The following is a 20,433-nucleotide window of genomic DNA, read 5'->3' on the forward strand; positions in this document are numbered from 1 at the left end:
CCCAAGCATTGAAGCTCTCGGTGACGTTATTTAGCAAGATGTCGCTGCAGCTGGTGGTTCGAAATGCGTGCCTTGCCCACATTTTTGGGTCAACCCCCTCAATGTACTCGAGAGCTTTTTTGTCCATACCTCCAATGACAGAGAGGTAGTACTTAAATTGGACTTCATTGGGTGCCCTAGCTGCACCCCATAACGCGTCCTTGAACTCCTTCCCCTTCCATCCCTTCCCCTTCATGTTTGCATGCAGGTGCCTAACACAATAACGATGCTCGAGGCCGGGCATTAGATCCTCCAGAGCATCGATTAGTCCCTGTGTAAACAATAAATAAATATCAAACAAATGTTATTAAAATAAAAATGACCATACGATAATTGTATTAGATATTACCTTCTGTCGGTCCGACATGAACGACCACATATGCTCCCGCGGAAGCCCAATATCCTCCAACAGTTGGACCAAGAACCATGTCCATGTCTCCTTGTTCTCTGTCTCGCATACCGCAAATGCAATAGGATATATGTCATCATTACCGTCACGGCCGATTGCGGCATGCAACTGCCCACCCCATTTCGTCTTAATGAAACATGCATCAACACATATCATCGGCCTACATCCTGCCAGGAATCCTTCTTTACATGCCATCAAAGAAACATACATCCTCTGGAAGAACACTCCGTCCCTTTGGATGTAAGCCGAGCTACCGGGATTCCACTTCCGCAATGCATTGCAATACTCTCGGGTGTGACAATATTGTTCACCATCTCTTCCATCGAGGATTTCGATTGCCATCTTCTTTGCACGATGGCAACTCAATATTGTCATCTGCACGTTGTAATCTCGGCGTATCATTTCCCTCAACGCCCTAGCCTTAAAGCTTCTTTGGTCTCGAAAAATCTCTACATATCGATTTGCAGCCCACCTGATAGTTGCCTTCTTGTTGTAGTAATCACTGCCACAGTTATGCTCATTATGGAGAGTCTTGATCTGAAAATACTTTCTACAAGGCGTCCAGGAGGCATGTATTTTCCATGGACATAACGATTTGCAGTGGGCGGTTACCCGTTTTTGCTCGTTATGCACATACTTGTAATCAAAGTTATTTTGCACTGCGAATAGTTGCAATGCTTCTTTAAATTCTTTCGGGTTCGTAAACCTCAACCCTACAGTTAACTCCACTGTCTGACTCCAGTCCCGCTTTTTCTTCCACTGGGGATACCTTTTCTTACGCTTTACAGTTGACCCTTCACTGTCTTCTTCACCACTGTCTAGACTGTCAAAGTACTCACTGTCATATGAATCCGCGTCCAGGTCATTTGCTGCATCGACTCCAATTCCCGCGTTGGAATCTTTATCCCAAGTCTGAAACCAGGTATTTATATCATCATTCGGTTCCCGTAGGACATCCTGTTCCTTCCCTACAAACATGTCCTCCTCCTCGCCATCAGTCAACTCAAAATCACTCAACTCAATGTCCTCCTCCTCCTCCTCCTCCTCCTCCTCCTCCTTATCCCTCTGTTTCCTTGGCCGCCCGACTGGCCGTTTCCTTGGCCGCCCGGCTGGCCGTTTCCTTGGCTGCTGTGGTGAATGTTGTACTGCTGCTGGCTCTTGGGGTGTCTGTTGCACTGCTGGCACTTCTGCAGGAGACTGGGTCAAAAGCAAAACAGGGTTTACCACTTCAATTGGAAGAGGTTCTTCATGATCCACAAAAACATGCAGCTTTTTCCTGCCACTACTCAGCAGCCCTTCTTTTAGAGTAGCGAAATCACCATCTTTGGTAAGACCGTGTATTTGCTCGTTGGTCTCATCATCAAACTTGTAGTACATTTTGGGTATGTTGTTGTATTCATATTGCAGGTAGCACTCCAAAATGTTTGTCAAATCTCCAAACTTGAACTGGGATGCATCTATACCGGCGATTGTAAGAATGTCTCCGCCAATATAGGCCATCCTGTGTCCAGATAGTGACCCATTATGGTAAACAAGTAGGTCAAATGTTGGATCTGACATTTTCTGCACCCTGTGAATTAAACAAAAAAGGATCGTCACACTCTAGCAATAAAAACTGTAAAATTAACTACCAAAGAAAGATGGGCACAAAAGAGGGGCTTCTTAGAAAGTCTCTTTTGTTTTCCTCTCTTTTATTTTTTATTTTTTATTTTTTTTGATGTAGTAAGTAACATGACATAGTCATTCAACCTTCATCCTCAAGTTTATTAATGATTTCTGTCCCGAACAATAGGAACTTTATGTTAGTGGGTCTGGTTTAGTTAATAAATGTAAATCATCCTAAGTGTCAGTCATTGTTTTTGTTTTGAAAAAATAAGTCTGTCTGTTAATTGGTGAAGAATTGAAAAAAATGAATTAATCCTGTAATTGGTAAAAGTTATATGACTTCTAGAGTGAATATGAATTTAAATTTTGCTTCTGTTTGTTCACAGCATGAGTATATATTTGGTGTGTGTTCGTGTGCATATCTATTTTTAATAGATTGACTTTCTCTTGTCTGCAGCATGGGAGGCTTGGTTGTCAAGCAGATGCTTTATAAAGCTAAAGCAGAAAATATTGATAACCTTGTGAACAACACCATTGGAGTGTAGTGCTTTTTGTACAGATGCTTCACATTGCAGATGCTTCTTAGACAGGATGTATAGTGCTTTTTGTACTTTATTGTACCCTTTTGCACAGTTGGAACCCTCTTGGCCAACATGTGCAACCACAAACACAACAGATAAAGACAGCTATGCAATAAAGTCATACATTCAATAATGCAATGTGCTGGACAACAACCCAACCAAACTGGTTGTTGGTTTTCTTTACCCAACAAAAGACAAAAACATGTGACGATGGTCAGGCATGTGACGATGGTCAAGCCTTACCCAACTCGGGATACACCCACAACAACCGAAAGTTTCGGTTTTTATAACCTCATCACTTTGCCCAACAACTGACAAGCATTTGTTCCAAAAACCAAAACAAAGATTCAATCGACAAGCACAATACACAATCCATATATATATATAGGACGAAACAAACTTCTAAAAACACAAAAATGGGTAAAATACCTCGGAATGTGCCGACTTGATGAGCGAGCGAAATCCTCTTCCTTCGACGTCCGGCCGAGGTTAGGTGAAATCCCCTTTCTTCGATGTCCGGGAGGGAGTCGGCCGGTTCTGTGCAGTCGACGGGAGAGAAATCGAGCGACAGTCCGGGAGTCCGGGAGGGAGTCGGCCGGTTCTGTGCAGTCGACGGGAGAGAAATCGAGCGACAGTCCGGGAGTCCAGGAGGGAGTCGGCCGGTCGAAAGAGAGTCGGCCGAGGGGGATTTTAGGGATTAGGGTTCTTCACTTCTTCACTTCACAAGTTAATTTTAGGGATTTTGATTTCTTTCTCAGATTAACGATGAAATGATTTAAGTTTTTTTGTTTGAAATATTTGAGTTTCAGTTTTGAATTTCTTAAATTGCAAAAAATAGTTTTCCCCCCAAAATGAAGAAATGACGTGGGTGTGTGATGTGGAGGTGTTTGGGTGATTTGGAAATTAAGTGAATGCTGACGTGTTTCACTGGACAGATGTCGACATTCTAGTGGTGCTAAGTGTCAGTGACGTGGCGAGCCGTTAGTTTTTGGACGGAGAAGTTAACCGAGGTACTTATTTGGTCATTTCCAAAAATTTAGGTATTTTCTGTGATGCGAATTAAAACTCAGGGACTAAAAAATAAAGTTGCAAAAACTCAGGGACTAAAAAGGTGTTTATCCCTAAAAATAATGATAAGAAGAAGAAGAAGAAGAAGAAGAATAAAAATAATGAAGAACAAGAAGAAGAAGAAGAAGAAGAAGCAGCAGCAGCTAGCATTGGCTTAATTACCAGATTGGGATTTGCTACACCAGGAGGAAGGCCTCTTTTGGAGCGTAGCAAGAAGAAGAAGAAGAAGAAGCAGCTAGCATTGGCTTAATTACCAGATTGGGATTTGCTACACCAGGAGGAAGGCAGCTAGCATTGGCTTAATTACCAGATTGGGATTTGCTACACCAGGAGGAAGGCCTCTTTTGGAGCGTAGCAAGACGTAGTTATCCAAGAAGGAGGCGTGGGGGTGGTGGAAGCTCCATGCTGTATAGCACGCACCACAGAGATCGTAGGGGTCGGAAGCGGTGTCAAAGAATTGGACGCAAGTGAAATAGAGTCCCAAAAGGCATGCTTTGCAGTTTTTGCACCACACACCCCGGGTTTTCATGATGTAGTACAATGTGAGGACTTCGTAGAAATCCAAGCTACCGTCCCCATTGTTGGGGTTGTCCCACATTGGTTGTGGAAGGGGTTGGTGGTCAGTTTATAAGTGTGAGGGAAAGCCTCACCTCATAAGTTAGCTTTTGAGGTTGAGAGAGGCCCAAAACCACCTAACACCCATTACGGTCCTAGCTACGGAAAGAGTTGGGGTCAATCCAGTGGTAGCCACATTGCCTGAAGAATGCCACGAACTCATGGAAGCTAACTCGGCCATCCCCATTCATATCCATTGAGCCGAAGAAGTTTCCTGCTAGCTGCTGAAGTTGCCAGGAGGAATTGTTATAGTACGCTGCAGCAGCCATGTGTAACTCTTCCATGTCCATGTCGATCGATCCGGCCAGATTTTGGAAAATGTATCAAAACAAAGCCCCTTAAAAGTACGTAGAATAAATTAATGTCAATTTTATAGAGATGTATATTTGCGTACGCTAGCTCCAGCTGTTGACGCTGCGCACATGGCGTAAAGTCGTCGTTTAAAGAGAAGAAGTCTTCGTTTGGAGATGTTGAACGTTGGAGTGACAACTCAGACTCTGTAGATTCTTTCAGCGAGTACAAAAAGTGTAAAGAAACATAAACGAAAAAAAGAAAAAGAAAAGAAAAGGAAGATCGAAGAAGAATTCCGTGTTGATGTGTGAGTAGTGCGCACCCACCGACCAGGGTTGGCTGCAGATCCACCGAAGATGTGGATCTTTAAGTGGCCAAGTGGGAAAGTCCACGAGTTGTTCTTCTCATTCTTCTTTATATATATGAGTAATGATTTACTACCACTTAAATATACAACTTTTCACTATCTTGCCTATGTGGCAAGGTGGTCCCTCACCTTTATTTATTTTTAAAAAATAAAAAAATTCAAAAAGTAGTGGGGGACCGCCTTGCCACATAGGCAAAGTGGTGAAAAGTTGTATCTTTAGGTGACAGTAAATCATTATTCTATATATATATAGGAAAATAATCAAAACACTCTCGATGTAAAACAATGGTACAACATCAATACACATTGTGGTGGGACTCAGACATTGGGTCTCACCCCAATGTATGTTGATGTTGTACAATTGTTGTACACTAAGAGTAAAAGTATCACTCACCGTATATATATATTTCGAAAAATGTTATTTGCACTACACCAACACAACAGGGGCACAACACCCTTCACATGGGGGTAGGCCCTACACACACAACAGGAGCACAACACCCCCCACATGGGGGTGGGTCCCAGTGTGTGTGGGGCCCACCCCATGTGGTATTAGAGCCATATATATATATATATATATATATATATATATATATATATATAATATTTCAATGTAGTTTTGACTTTTGAATCCTTTTATGTTTAAAGATATTATTTTCTAGTTGACTTTTCATGTCTAATAATTGGGTCTGAGATTTTCAAATTCTGTTAATTCAGACCCTTTTTTTATATGGAATAACTTGAAAAATACTATTTATTAAAAATGTGGCATATGTTACCGAGGCATAAAAAAACAATTTATTTAAAATTGGTTTTTCTCCACTTCTAAAAAAATGTTTCTTATTTAGTAAACCAAAAGACACACAGCTTAATTATTATGGTCATTTCTCATTCTAATTTGCACTAGGAAAAAGTATTAGCTGTTACTTCAATTCAATAAATCTATACGTTATGAATCTTTTGATTCCGTACGTTCCCGTAAGACATCTTATTTGTGTCTGTGAGTACTTTTCTTTTAGTCAAATTAGAATTAATTGGCTCTTAATTATGTCCATCTATTTCTATCCATCATCTCTAGCTCTAATCAATTAAGTAATATGTTTTCCCATAAATTAAAAGAGTTGAAAAACCGTGTTAATTTTAGAAAATAAAAAAAAAAAAAAGAATTGCACTAGTTGCTTTAAATTAATTAATAGTACAACATATGTCCCAAGAATTTATAGGATAGAGTACATTCATTAATTGACACATTCATTTTTAATTTCTGTTTACTTGCATTTAATAGATTGTTTCGGAACTTATAATTGAGTTGCACAGCCTTTTTTGTGTTTATTTCTGTAATTTTTGTCCCTTAATTCTCCCTTCTCATGATGTAATCTCAGAAAAATAATACTTTCATTAATTGGGTCCAAGTAAATGATAAGATTTTATACGGACTTTGACAAGTTCTTACAGATATGAAGAATTAAAGAATAATTGTTTCTAAATTACAAAGACAATTGTTTCTAAATTACGTCATTAAATATTTATAGAAATTAAATGATACTTTTGCAACTAGACTTAAACTATTCCTAAAGACAATATTACACTCAATTGTCCTACTAATCAAATGATTAAAGACTAAAGACTTCTAACCACAACATATGCATGGCCTAATTAATTAATATTACTAATCAGAAGATTGAGTAAAACAAAACAATCTCATCGGATGGATGGATATATAACTTCAAGCTCATGACTTCATCAACCTTCAGGTCCATTATAGTTTTAGGATTGAAGACGCAGATCTTCCTTCCTTTTTAACGGCCGCTTCTGATATGTCAATTTCAAATTAAGGGAGTGTGCTTAATTATTAGTTGATCAATTTATGAAACTATTGTATTCGAATTCAGCCTGAAGAAGGATAAGATCTCTAGTGTCTATATATATGGCCTTTGAGTAAGCAATCGCAAAAGATTTATCAAACGTCTTTGATTTACCATTTTTCTGTTTGCATGTCCATTTGTGGATGAAAAGTGCTAAGACACTCTAAGGGCCTATAGGATAAACCCTAGGTGCAACATGGCACAGAACGATCAATCGGTGCTAGGACCGAACAAACAATCAGTAACAGTCAGCATGGTTTTGGTACATATATAACCTTTTCAATACATACACGTGGGAATGGCCCTATTTAAGGGTAAATATTTCATGAGTTTTAACCTTATATCCGTAATTTATTCCCCAATTTCATGGGTTTTAGCACTATTCTTGTATTGTATCCCCCAATTTTAATTAGTTAGGTTTTCACACGAGGGAAAGTGTATATTAAAATGTTAATTAAATAATTAAATTTATCATTTCTTATGATCAACTTAATTAAGCTTTTGGGAGAAAGAATAAATTAACCCTCTTGTTTTAATTCAACACTTTCATAAAACCAAAGCATGAAGAAATGACAGATGAGTTGTTAATAAAGAACATAGCTAAATCCCAAAAATAATAGACATGCAGTTCTGCTTGTCCATCTTTGATTTCCTCTTAATTGATAACCTCACATGATGCTACAAGTAGCCAAAATATTTCCGACACTAAGCGCCATCTCCAATGATTGAAATGCGATCCACCAACTACTCTGAAAAAGTGAAAGAAAAAAATAAACACAAGAAATGAGTACACTTTAATTTGAATTTAAAAAATTTACCCAAGCATGTTTTCCAAAAAAATAAAATAAAATGACATAGGTTACCCAGCGCAAACATGCCCGAACCTTCGATCTGTTCATGCAGTAAAAGTTTAGAATACCATATGATCGACTTTTCAAAGACATTTTGCGGCAATATTAATTGGCCATGCTCATTATTAATTGAAACACAACCAGCTAGCTGCGCGCATGGATGGCTGTATTTGTGTAGCTCCTGTACAAGTACGCGTTTTCTCCACAGCAAGCCCCATCTCCAATGCTTGAAATGCTTCCATCAATCCATCGTTATCCTGAGCCATAAAAGAATTGTATATATACAAATTATTAAGAAATTATCAGCATATATATTATCCAAAAATGTAGTTTATTTCTTTTGAATAATGACATCTGCGTTATGTTATATAAGCTAGATTAGAGACTATATATCTCAAAATGCTAATGTGATAGTTCTAACCAATTTTTGAATTCATTATTGTTAAAATAAAAATAAAAAAATCAATGATTAGTTGAGATTGCCCACATCAACATTGTAGGATAAAAATGTAATTCCTAACTTTCTAGCATTACTCATTAGATTATATATATATATATATATATATATATATAGTGTGTTAATTAAGTTGTTTCAAAAGTTTAAGCTAGATTTGAATTCTTTACGTAGAAGGTAAAATATGGTTCAAAAGTTTAAGCTCATCATATTAATTTTTTATTTATTTAAAATCTTAAATTCATAAAAAAAAAAATAATAATAATAATAAAAAAAAAGAATCTAATCACTTTACTATTATTCTAACACAGTATTTTTTTTGTATTATGAATTTCAGTATAAATTTCTCAAAATTGTTTCTTAGAGACGGTACTGGGCACGTGACAAAAATCTACGTACCAAAGCAGCTGGAGAACAAATCATAGGTCGTGGAGTGAGTACCTGTAAATACCAAGAAATTAAATAAGCAATTTAGCTATTAATAAATCTTATTTATTAATGGAGGGAATTACTAATTATATTTTAGGTAATAATAATTATGTTATCAAAATAAAATAAGTTTTAAGATAAAATAATAGAATTAGAATAATAATAATAATGGGTCCTAATAGAATAGATAATTAATTGTATTGCTAAAGTAAAATTAAAATAAATGTGGGGTCAAATATTAATTATTAAATGATAAAATTCTTAATATAGTGGGTTCCTGTAATAATTTAATAAAAGTTGGGGCTTAAGTAAAACGAAATCTCCTCTTGTAACGTGTCAGCTTGTGATTGGTTTGGAGAAGATTGCATTATTCCTTCCCCTTATTTCTCCACCAAACACGTGTCTTCTCTTTTCCTCTTTCTTTTCTCTCCTCTTTCTGGATCGCACGACCCATTCCCTTTCTTTCTTTCATTTTCCTTCTCTTTTCTTCTTCTCTTCTACCCCTTCACGCACGCACTGCCGCCCTCCCCATTTCTCTCGGCCGAACCTCTCCTCTTCTTCTCTTCTTCTTCCTTCTCTTCTATTTTTCCTCTTCTTTTCGACTCACACGCACCTGTGTGAGTGACCCAATCCGAGAGTCCATGGAGAGCTTCCGACAACCCGTGAGAGACCAAGAAGTGCCATTTTTTGGTGGGTCGGAGTAGGTGATGCCGTCGAAACGAAGGACGTGATTTTCGGTGATTTTCTGGCGATCTGTGGCTGTTTCCGGTGTATTTCAGTAGGATTTTTCGGTTTATTTACAGTCAAACCCTACTTCTGCAGTATCACAATGATGACGGTGTAATTTGATGTGACCAGTAATGCCACAATAATGGTAGCTAGGCAGGCGTCTTGCTTTGGAATGTTTCACGACAGATTCTGTATTCTCACGAATAATAATGTCCTTACCTCTTTGAGATATGCTCCAATGTGGAGGGACATATTTAGAAATGGAAGGCTTTACAACTTCACCTTCCCTTGGAGCATCTTGCTTATTTCAAGGTCTTTAGGATTTCAACATATAACAATTTAGTCTAATGTAAACAACAATCCCACAATGATAACAAGTAGGAACAAACTTACCTTGAATTTATTTTCCTTGATGATCTTTGAATTTAGGCTCCATATAGTTATTTAAGCAAGAATTTTCACAATTATCTAATTAAGTTATATTGACCTTTACTTCATCAACTTTCACAGACTTAACAAATAGAGACTTCATTTTAGAATTAGAAGCATGTAAAGTAAAAGTACCAAAGTCATCAACAATCAAACTAGGCTTGTTAGAAATATTTTTTTGAACACAAAGCATGCTTTTCAAACTATCACTAGATAATTTATTTAAGAGATCTTTAGATTCTTTCAATTCATTCTCAAGTGATTCAATAGTTTCAATAAGCATAGTATTCTCATATTTTAAAAAGTCAATCAAAACATGTGATTAAGACAATTGAATAACTAAAGACTCTTTTTCTTGCTTAACTTCTTTAAGCTCTTTATCTGAAATCTTAAAGATTTTACTCAATTTCATAAAATCCTTATAGAGCTCACCATCAAAATCATCTTCAGATAACTGAGAAGAATTCATAATAAAAGGAGTCATAGATCTCACTCAGAAAATTAATCCAAACAATGGTGGATCTGCTTTGATACCAATTTAAAAAAAAAAAAAAAAAAAAAAAAAAAAAAAAAAAAAAAACAAATATGACTCCTAAAGTGTGTTTATGTGTGTGTAATCAAACCAAACATGCAACCAAAATATAAAATGCGAAAAAGTAAAGAACACAGAAATTTTGGTTACGAAGTGAAAACTCTTTATATTAAAGAGAAAAATCATTCCGCGGCAGCTAAACCCAGGAAATCCACTAACAGAAGAAATAGCTAGTTACAAAGCAGTCGTACTCACATAAATCGATGAAATAGTTGTACCTTGAACTCTAACACGTACCTATACGTGAACGCCTCTCAACCAGACCTCATGTCTGAATAGTTATTCAATGGATTCTTTTAACTTAGAGCTCTTCTCTAAGTTAGACTTCAAATGGTTGATTACAACACAACAAAAGTAAAACTCTAAGAGAGTTAACACATCTAACAATTTCTACCTAAACACCATCTCTTAGCACATTAGAATTCTACACTCAATTCATATAAATACGCAGCTTATGAGCCTCTTTAAATAGGTTTCAGAAACCATAATTCTACTCAAACTCGAATTTGCATAGGCGGTGTCCGGACCTACAACTGAAACTTCATAAAACTCTAAAGCGCGTCAGGATTGGAAACCCTAGCATCTAGACGGTTGCATAAAGTAGTTCCTTCGTTTGCAGTCACCGCATAATCGTTCGGACTCTTTGCTGACAGAAACGTACTGACTTTAGTGTCCACTGGGCCCATTCGGACGACTTCCGGACCTTGAGCTACTAACTTCACTGTCTACGGTAGCGTTCGGACCTTCATAGGACTCTGAATCTCTGAGCTGAGCGTCCGGATGGTCTCTAGGAAAAACCGACTTTCTGAGCTGTAAAATCTCCAGAAATAATTCTATCACCAGGGCCTTTCCTTCTTAGTGATATTATATGCAAATACTTGTTCAGATCAGTCCTTTTCATATTGGAAAATATATTCTGCAAAGAAACTTCTGGAAGCTTCTCTGGAAATTACGGTGTCCCTGTTATGGAAGTCTCTGATATGGAAGCGTTTTTGTCAACCAGAATAAGAATCAGTTAGGAACAATTAATTATGCAGAATATTTTTCACATCATAGATCTTGATTAATATTTTGCAATATTTTCACCACTCAGCTCTTTCATTTTCTTAAAGAATATTCTGAAATATTTTTTCTTTCTTGGCTCTTTTTTATTTTCTTGAGGAATACTCTACAATATTCTTTCTTACTTGGCTCTTACCTTTATTGAATAACCAAATAAGTTTTAATACCGAATTTGCTAATATTGAAAACCAACATTGTCCAAGTAAATGATAAGATTTTATACGGACTTTGACAAGTTGATCTTACGGATATGAAGAAGAATAATTGTTACTAAATTACAAAGACAATTGGTGCAGAAAAAAAATAAAATCTCACTAATTTTGGCAAGGTGTTAAGTAATAACCTATCAGGATGCTTAGAGAAGGCAACCAGCTCACAAACTTCCATTCGCTCTTATTCTTTGGAAAAGGGACGCAATTACGTACATCATTAATATATTAATTTATAGAAAAGATACTTTTGCAATTAGAATTGAATTTATTCCTAAAGACAATATTACACTAAAATTTTCCCTTATGCGCGCCGGCCCATTGCTGAATCCCAAAAATGCAGCCATGCAGTTCGATCTGCTTTAGCTTGTCCATCTTTGATAACCTCACATGATGCTACAGCTAGCCAAAATATTCCCGACACTAAGCACCATATCCAATGCTTGGAATGCCGTCCACCAACTACTCTGAAAGCGAAATGAAACAAGAAATGAGTACACTTTAAATGGATCGATCGATGCATATACAAACGGACCAAAAACTAGAGTTCTTAATTAATCAGATGTCAAATTATTACTAAAAAGGAGAAAAATTGAAGAATAAAGAAGTAGAAAAAGAAGAATGTATAGTAGACACAAAAGCTTACCCTTTCAGGTGCATTTGCAGCATAAGGTTGTGGAACTAGTGCCTGCATATATGCATTTGATAATTAAATAGGGTCATTACACCAAACTGTCACGTCATCTCAATTGTATATCAGTCGTATTAAATAATATTACTCTAAAACAAATAAATGGTCTAAGTAGTAGAGTTAATTTGTACAAATCTTATTTTCAAATTAGTATTGTCTTACCAGATTGAGATTTGCTTCACCAGGGGGAAGCCCTCTCTTTGACCGTAGCAACACGTAGTTATCCAAGAAGGAGGGGTCAGTAGTGGCGTGGTAGTGGCAGAACTCCCGTTTATAATAACAGGAAGCACAGAGATCGTAGGTGGTGGGAGCGGTGTCAAAGCATTGGACGCAAGTGAAATAGAGTTCCATAAGGCAAGCTTTGCAGTTTTGGCACCACACACCACGAGTTTTCATGACGTAGTACAGCGTGAGGACTTCATAGAAATCCAGGCTACCGTCCCTGTTACGATCCAAGCTACGGAAAAAGTTGGGGTCAATCCAGTTGTAACCGCTTTGCCGGAAGAAGTTGTAGAACTCATCGAAGCTAACTAGGCCATCTCCATTCGTATCCATTGAGTAGAAGAAGTTTGCTGCTAGCTGCTTAAGATGAGAGGCGGAATTATTATAGTACGCTGCAGCTGCCATGTGTAACTCTTCCATGTTCATGTCGATCGATAGGGGGTTTTGAGCTCCTGGAGTATGGAATATATATGTGTATATATATATATATATATATCAAAGCCCCTTAAATATTCTTAATGTTGATAAAAGTAGAATGAATTTGTTTCAGTTTTATAGACATCGATCATGTGCATTTTATAGAATGAATATTGCCGTGCACCAAGGTGTAGAACAGTAGAAATAGTCATGATCGATGGAGATATATATTCCGCGTGCAAACCATGTCTTCATCCAGCTATAGCTAGACATGCATTTAATGCTTCAGAATGGCGTGCATCAGGGTGTAGAAATAGTCATGATGGGGATAGTCCATGGACCCATGTACATGACTGGGGGTACTTGCCAAACCCCAAAGACTCGGGGAGGACCCAAAGCTACGGAAAAATTAATTTAGAGTCTTATAAAAACATTATTTTGTCAGTACTGAACCCCAATACAATATTAGTTTATTCCCCCTTACGTCACACTTAAATCTTCTTGATTTTTTAAAAGGAAAATGATACACTAATCAATCTTATTTTATTTTTTTAAAAAAATAAAGTTATTTCTAAAATGATGCATCACCATTATTTTTTTTTTATTAAAAGTGATACGTGTCATCTTTTTATTGGGGTTGACATGACATCTAATGAAACTTGTCAAATATTTTAACAAAATTTGATTTCAGAAACTAAATAACTTCTTTGCATATCCCAAGAATCTCTAAATTTATGTTGATACGATAGAAAGTGATTATGGAACCTATTAAATATTTTAATGAAATTTAATTCTAAGAATTAAATTGTTTTTTTTGACATATTCTAAATATTTTTAAATTCACTTTGATACAAAAAGAAAGAGATTTATAATTTAAATCAACAGCATAAAATTTACAATTTTTTCATATTATTTTTGGCAAAAGTTGACTTATGAGTTATGAAAGGACATTAGGCATGTAAAGACGATTTTGTCCCTCTGTTAACAAATTTAATGCTATAAAAAAAAAAAAGCGGACAAATACGTAATTTTCTTGGATTTTACTGTTTTTACACTGTACAAGGCTATTCAGTCTCCATTCTGAAAAGTCAAAACTCTTTAAGCAATCTGGGCCCTCAGCCCCTGATTTTTACAGGATTGATGGGGTTCACTTCATGAGCTCATGCCGAATGGAAACAAATTCTACACAAATTAATTAGGCATCCAAAACACAAATATTACAAACCTACTTCTTTTGACAATACTATATATATATATAAGTCTATATCAAACAATTAAGGTCAACGATTCTGGGTTTGCTTGTTCTCTCCTCTCTTTGCTCTGCAATTAAACTCCAGTTGAGAGGTATTTAGCAGATGGTTATCACATGATTCAGTAGAATTATCAGTTTTTCATGGGGATTTTCCTTATGAGAAATGATATTTAATTGGTCATGACACAATTATTGACTCTTTTATTACAAAAGAAAAAACTTACAAAATCAGACCCCCACCTAATTACATGGTTTTGTGGGTTTTCTTTTTTTAAAAAAATAAAAAAAATAATAAAAAAATAAAAAAGTTAATAATTATATGATCATGAGGTGGCCAAATTAAATATCATTTCTCTTTCAGTATTCCTGACAATCAGGATTGTCTTGCATCATCTCTTTGTACAATTAACAAATGGATGTTGTTCGATTTGTTCTTGTAATGCATTGAATAAAAATCAGATCTTTTTATTGTATTTCAATATTTGGAATTGGCCGGCTAGCACTTGATTGTGCTTGGTTTAACTGTTTTTAATAAATCCTTGAGATAACATTGAATTAAGGTACTCATTTTTTAAACCCTATTAATTATACTTGAATTAATTGTCTGTAGTTTATATTATTATATGTGTACATATGTGTGATATGTCGTTAGACTAAGATTTCAAATAGTTACTTTGATCGTTGATTTTTTTATTTTATTTTTAATTTGATGGTTTTACTTAATTAGTATTTTTGTTGTTCTTCGCTTGTTTGTGTTAGTAATAACTATATATATTGAGTAAAAAATAGTAACAAAATCTTATACTTTTCAAAAGTTAACTCTTTTGCTTGTTTGTGTTATAGCAAACTATAAAATTTTTATATTTGAAAATGAAGTTATTCTTAAAGATAATTTTATAAACATGTAAATTTTTTACTTCGTTAAGACTTATGATTTACATACACAGATTTACACACGCACCGACACACACATATATAGAGGGATATATATATATGTATTTATTTATTAAGTTTGTACTTCCATACAAAAAATCATGGTTTTGGTTCCTCCCCTAATAAGGCGTATGTGTGTAAATAACATTTTTCATAAACTATAATAATTAATGTGGGAGGCCATTTTCAAATTGAATTGGTGTGGTGCTTTTTTTTTTTTTTTTTTTTTTTTTTTTGTATTGTATTCTAATATTCTTTTACTATATTCAAAATAAATATGCTAGTTGCACAATAATTTTGTACAACAATGTTGATGTGTCCAACATTTTCAATTTTTTTTTAAAAAAAAATAAGAGAAATGATCCCTACACTCATTTCTCACAACAGCCTCACAACAAGCTGACGTGGCTGGTAATATTTTATTATTTTTTTACAAAAAGAAATGAAAACAAAACAAAAAAATAAGAAAATATTATCAGCCATGTCAGCTTGTTGTGGGGCTGTTGTGAGAAATGAGTGTAGGGATCATTTCTCAAAAAAAAAATGCTGGACATGCACTTCAACATTGTTGTGTAAGAGTAGTGCAAATAACATATCTCTATTCAAAATTACGAATACCGATAACATTTGTTTTTTGAAATTACGTTTGAATGATCGATTTAAAAAATTTGAATCAAAATTGAAAAAAGTTTGATAAAACTTGAATAGAATTTGAATTTAAAAAATCCATCCAAACATGTTTTCCAAAAAAATAAAATATAATAAAAAAACATAAGTTACCCATACATGTCCGAACCTACTATCTGTTCATGCAGTAAAAGTTTAGATCGACTAGCTACCATAAGATAGATTTTTCAAATTATTTGCTTTTAATATTATCACGTACAGTACTGTCATGGAAACCATAGCTTATTCAGATGTTCCATTATTTTCCGGAACCATAATTTGCAAGAAAAAAAAAAAAAAAACATATAGCGGTAATATTAATTGGCCATGCTCATTATTGAAACATGTACAACCAGCTGCATGGATGGCTGTATTTGTGTAGCTAATTCTTGTACTCGCATCACATTACGGCACAAGTACGCGATTTCTCCACAGCAAGCCCCATCTCCAATGCTTGAAATGCTTCCATCAATCCATCGTTATCCTGAGCCATAAAAGAATTATATATATACAAATTATTAAGAAATTATCAGCAGATTAATATATATATATATCCAAAAATGTAGTTTATTTCTTTTGAATAATGACATCTGTGTTATGTTATATAAGCTAGATTAGAGACTATATATCTCAAAATATTAATGTGACAGTTCCAACTAATTTTTGAATTCATTATTATTAAAATAAAAATAAATTAATGATTGGTTGAGATTGCCTACATCAATATTGTAGGATAAAAATGTGATTCCTAACTTTCTGGTATTACTCATTAGATTATATATATGTATGTATATACATGGATACATGGATACATGCATGTATAATGTGTTAATTAAGTTGTTTCAAATGTTTAAGCTAGATCTGAATTCTTTAAGTAGAAGGTAAAATATGGTTCAAAAGTTTAAGCTCATCATATTAATTTTTTGTTTATTTAAAATCTTAAATTCATAAAAAAAAAAATCTAATCACTATACTATTATTCTAACACAGTATTTTTTTTTTTTGTCTTATGAATTTCAATATAAATTTCTCAAAATTGTTTCTTAGAGACGGTACTGGGCACACGGCAAAAATCTACATACCATAGCAGCCGGAGAACGAACCGTAGGTCGTGGAGTGAGTACCTGCATAAAACATATGTAAAACCTTCCTCTATTAGAAAATTCATATTGAATAGACTATATATATATATATAATGAGCCTCAATTTAGCTCTGAGTTATGAATAATTATAAGTTACATCAAATAATATTAGCGACCGAAAGAGAGATGCATGTATATATGTACGTGCATGGTTCATGTACTCATTTTCTTTCTGAGCTTGTTTTTCTGGGACAACTTTTGAATATTATTAATGGTGTTAAAGTATTTAATTAAATTATTTAATTTTATATTTTCCTATCAGCTTAAACTTTTGTGACAAGTAATCTTACTGATTTAATATATATGGTATCATAGCAGAAGTGGTAAGTTCGAACAATATATCCTTCATTTACTATTGAGACAAGAGTTACAAGTATTACTCAAGATCGAGAAATAAAAGTTACAAGAAGATAAATTAGATTTATTGTTGTTAATATATAAGTAGAAGTGATGTTTAGACTATTTATCTATAGAGAAAGCCTTGCATACAATCAAATAAATCAATTAAAGATATATCAATAATGTAGCCAAATAAAATACTTTTATGTGTGGATATAGGCCAAGGCCATAGGAGGAGTGTTAAAAGTACTTTAATCGATCTCTTCCTATCATCGGTTTAAGATGGCCTTACCAGATTGATGTTTGTAAAACCAGGTGGAAGACCCCTCTTGGCCCGAAGCAAGACATGGTTATCCAGGAAGTAGCTGTGCTGGTGACTGAACCTCCTTCGTTTGTAGCACCCAGGACACATATCATAGCTCCTGGAGCCACTGTCAAAGCAAGTAACGCACGTAAAGTAGAGCCCGACTAGGCACGATTGACACCCTTGGCACCAAACGCTGCCCCGGGTCTTAACCACGTAGTACAGAGTGAGGACCTCCCAGAAATCGAGGCTGCCGTCGCCGTTGCGGTCCAGGTCCATGAAGAAGTTGGGGCGGATCCAGCCGTAGCTTTGCTGGAGGAATTGGACGTACTCCGAGTAGCTGACTTGGCCATCTCCATCCCTGTCCAAGGCGAGGTAGAAGTTCCATGCTAGTCGCTGAAGGTCTCTTGGGGCATTGTTGTAGTAAGCTAGGGCGGCCTCATGCAAATCTTCCATTATTGCAGTGTACGTTTTGGCCTCTGTGTTTCCTGTCCTCGGGCTCTACGTACAGAAGAGTCTAATAAAAATAGATCGGAAATGCTCCTTTGGGTCGTTGTATTGGAATATCCCCAAAGGAAAAACAAAATGACTTTTTGTTCTGATTCCTTTATTTTTGTTCTTTTATACCTTGAAGATATATATAGAACATATACCAAAAGTCGGCTCACTAAATTCTTATTCTTAATTATCTTTTAAGGTTACTATTGTAAGATTATTAAAAAACATTGGGGCCACGCCACCCGTGCGTCTAGCTAACGGTCTTGCTTGGGAGTTCCTTCTTCTGGGTTTTCACTTAATAATTAGATCTTTAATTGTCTTATATCAACCAACAAAATTTAATTAAAAAAAATGATTTCAAATGATTTCAGGGAATTGACTAGCTCGCCAGGTTCACCCAGCTTAAACATCTCGTCGAGAGAGCTAGGGACATGGGAGGGGACTACGAATACATAAACAAATTAACACATAAAAAGGGGGTGTGTCAAATAAAATCTACTAGGGAGTTTATTTACACTCAAACCCTACTTCTGCCAGTATCACGGCTTCTTGGGGGCTGTTGAGAATTTATCTTCACAGGTGGAAGTCATTATCTTGGATAAAGTCTTTGACGTGATCTCTTTTGGCTTATTGTGAGAGTTATTGATAGATGCTTCAATACATAATACCATCGGCCTTTCTAATCGAGTTTTCCTCCTTGCTTAGGTTTGAGATTTAATTGACATCTTATACGTTATTCTTTTAATTGTCAACACGCCATAATGAGATGAAAGGAGCTGGTTCTGATCATGGCAATTCTTTTCTTGAATTGTGACAAATGATATTTGATGTGTATAATTTTATAAAAGCAGTGTTAGTTTCAGGGATAATAATAAAGTATTTTTTTAAAATAAAAAATAAAAATAAAAATAAAAAATCAAACTTTTATTAATTCGATGCGCAGTCAAACACATGCAAGAAATATCAATTAAACTCTGTCCAATGCATCTTAATTATTCTGAAACACATGATCTAATCTCTTTGGGGCTGTGTTCTTCCGAGAGGAAATTAAACCAATTAAACAAGCTCATTCTTAATCTAATTCTATTATTGGTGTCATATTTTATCCCCAGCAGAAAAAGAAGCTAGGCGGAAAAATTGCTGCATCTGTAAAGTGTTCCCCCCCTACGAATCATAAAAAGGCAGGTTCACTTCTTATTATTCCCCAGTAGCTCTAATTCGATCCTCTGCGAGAAAAGTCCAAGAGAATTGAACTTTACAAAAACAAATCAGTAGAAAGTTTAATGCATGATTCGACGGAAAAGTTTTTAGTTCCAACTTTCTGTCTATACTCCGAATCTTCTTCTGAGTTTTTTTGAATTCCTTTAACATTTATTTCATATTGATAGCTAGCATAATATGAGTTGTTAAATTCAAAGAAGGGCTGAGATTTAACAATTTGAGATTTTAAATTGTCAAAAGAATTTATGGAGATCCTAATCCTATTTTTCTCCATAAACTTTATCGATTCTATTTTCTCTCTATGAATATATTCTATTGACTTAATCATCAAACGTTCCCTACTAGCCCCCGCCGACGCACTTCAATGACTGTGTTCTTGGCCTTGTTTGTCCATGAACAATACATTACAGTACTGTTCATGTACTTTTTTTTTCTCATTTTTTTATATTTTTCACTACTAATCAACATCAAAACATTCTCACTTTTTTCACTTTTTTATATCACATCAATAATTTTTTATTACTATTCAAATAAAAAAATTCACTACAATACAAAACTTTTTCACTTTTTATATCACATCATCACTTTTTACTAATTTCAAAAATTAACAACCCACTATCCTATCCTGTTCTGTTCTGTAATGTCACTTGCCAAACAAACCATTTATCTTCTAGTTGTCCAGTAGTCCAGTCGCCGCGAAAAATCAGCTTTTTCATATACCATTCCTGTTTTCTCGGGCAACATACATGCATGTGTTTCAACCTGCAGGACCTATCTGTGCATTCATGTTAAAAAGTACGAAGTAACAAGTTTGATTTCCTTGCGTACGTTTGTAAGTACTTAATTACTTAATTTGAAAGACGGACTCACCCTAATTATTATAGTCATCTTCATTAATTTCTTAAAGAGAAACCTGGTACATGCAGTTAAACAAAGACAGGACAATTTATTCAAATTTGGACATGCATGCATGCATGCTCAATGCTGTCACGATTGACAAATTCAATGATGTATCAGTACAAGAAAGAAACGCTTTTTGAGCCATTTTAAGGTTCAAAAACGGCTCAAAACATTTTGATTCCTTTTTAAAACGGCTCAAACCATAGGGTTGGTATTTTTCTGTTTGAGCTGTTTTGGTTAAAATGGTTCTAGA

At 35.1% G+C, this 20,433-nt stretch overlaps 3 protein-coding genes across 3 annotated transcripts; all 3 read right to left on the reverse strand.

Annotated features, from left to right (window-relative positions):
* Window positions 1-3,970: 3,970 nt before the first annotated feature.
* LOC133871780 (uncharacterized) lies at window positions 3,971-4,601 on the reverse strand. The gene is made up of 2 exons (XM_062309230.1): window positions 4,459-4,601; window positions 3,971-4,298 (listed from the first exon to the last, which is right to left on the reverse strand). The coding sequence occupies exons 1-2, from the start codon at window positions 4,599-4,601 to the stop codon at window positions 3,971-3,973; spliced, it is 471 nt and encodes a 156-aa protein (XP_062165214.1).
* A 6,991-nt stretch (window positions 4,602-11,592) lies between these two features.
* Window positions 11,593-13,029, reverse strand: LOC133862394 (uncharacterized). Its single transcript, XM_062298194.1, has 3 exons — window positions 12,449-13,029; window positions 12,242-12,283; window positions 11,593-12,062 (listed from the first exon to the last, which is right to left on the reverse strand). Exons 1-3 carry the CDS (start codon window positions 12,932-12,934, stop codon window positions 11,982-11,984), a joined length of 609 nt encoding a protein of 202 aa, XP_062154178.1. The 5' UTR covers window positions 12,935-13,029; the 3' UTR covers window positions 11,593-11,981.
* Window positions 13,030-15,946: 2,917 nt separating this feature from the next.
* LOC133862494 (uncharacterized) lies at window positions 15,947-18,046 on the reverse strand. Its single transcript, XM_062298337.1, has 3 exons — window positions 17,550-18,046; window positions 16,859-16,900; window positions 15,947-16,260 (listed from the first exon to the last, which is right to left on the reverse strand). The coding sequence occupies exons 1-3, from the start codon at window positions 18,015-18,017 to the stop codon at window positions 16,177-16,179; spliced, it is 594 nt and encodes a 197-aa protein (XP_062154321.1). The 5' UTR covers window positions 18,018-18,046; the 3' UTR covers window positions 15,947-16,176.
* Window positions 18,047-20,433: the final 2,387 nt, after the last annotated feature.

The sequence above is a fragment of the Alnus glutinosa genome, chromosome 1 (assembly GCF_958979055.1).
Source record: "Alnus glutinosa chromosome 1, dhAlnGlut1.1, whole genome shotgun sequence".
In the NCBI taxonomy this organism is placed as follows: domain Eukaryota; kingdom Viridiplantae; phylum Streptophyta; class Magnoliopsida; order Fagales; family Betulaceae; genus Alnus; species Alnus glutinosa.

Bases quoted from the DNA above. Each gene is read 5' to 3' on its own strand.
- LOC133871780 (XM_062309230.1), bottom strand. From the start codon at position 4,601: ATGGAAGAGTTACACATGGCTGCTGCAGCGTACTATAACAATTCCTCC. The intron at 4,299-4,458 runs GCAATGTGGCTA...TCCACAACCAAT, and splicing joins GAGTTCGTGGCATTCTTCAG to GTGGGACAACCCCAACAATG.
- LOC133862394 (XM_062298194.1), bottom strand. From the start codon at position 12,934: ATGAACATGGAAGAGTTACACATGGCAGCTGCAGCGTACTATAATAAT. The intron at 12,284-12,448 runs GTAAGACAATAC...GCATATATGCAG, and splicing joins GTGAAGCAAATCTCAATCTG to GCACTAGTTCCACAACCTTA. The intron at 12,063-12,241 runs GTAAGCTTTTGT...TTTCGCTTTCAG, and splicing joins CTGCAAATGCACCTGAAAGG to AGTAGTTGGTGGACGGCATT.
- LOC133862494 (XM_062298337.1), bottom strand. From the start codon at position 18,017: ATGGAAGATTTGCATGAGGCCGCCCTAGCTTACTACAACAATGCCCCA. The intron at 16,901-17,549 runs GTAAGGCCATCT...TGTTTTATGCAG, and splicing joins GTTTTACAAACATCAATCTG to GTACTCACTCCACGACCTAC. The intron at 16,261-16,858 runs GTATGTAGATTT...TTTATGGCTCAG, and splicing joins TTCGTTCTCCGGCTGCTATG to GATAACGATGGATTGATGGA.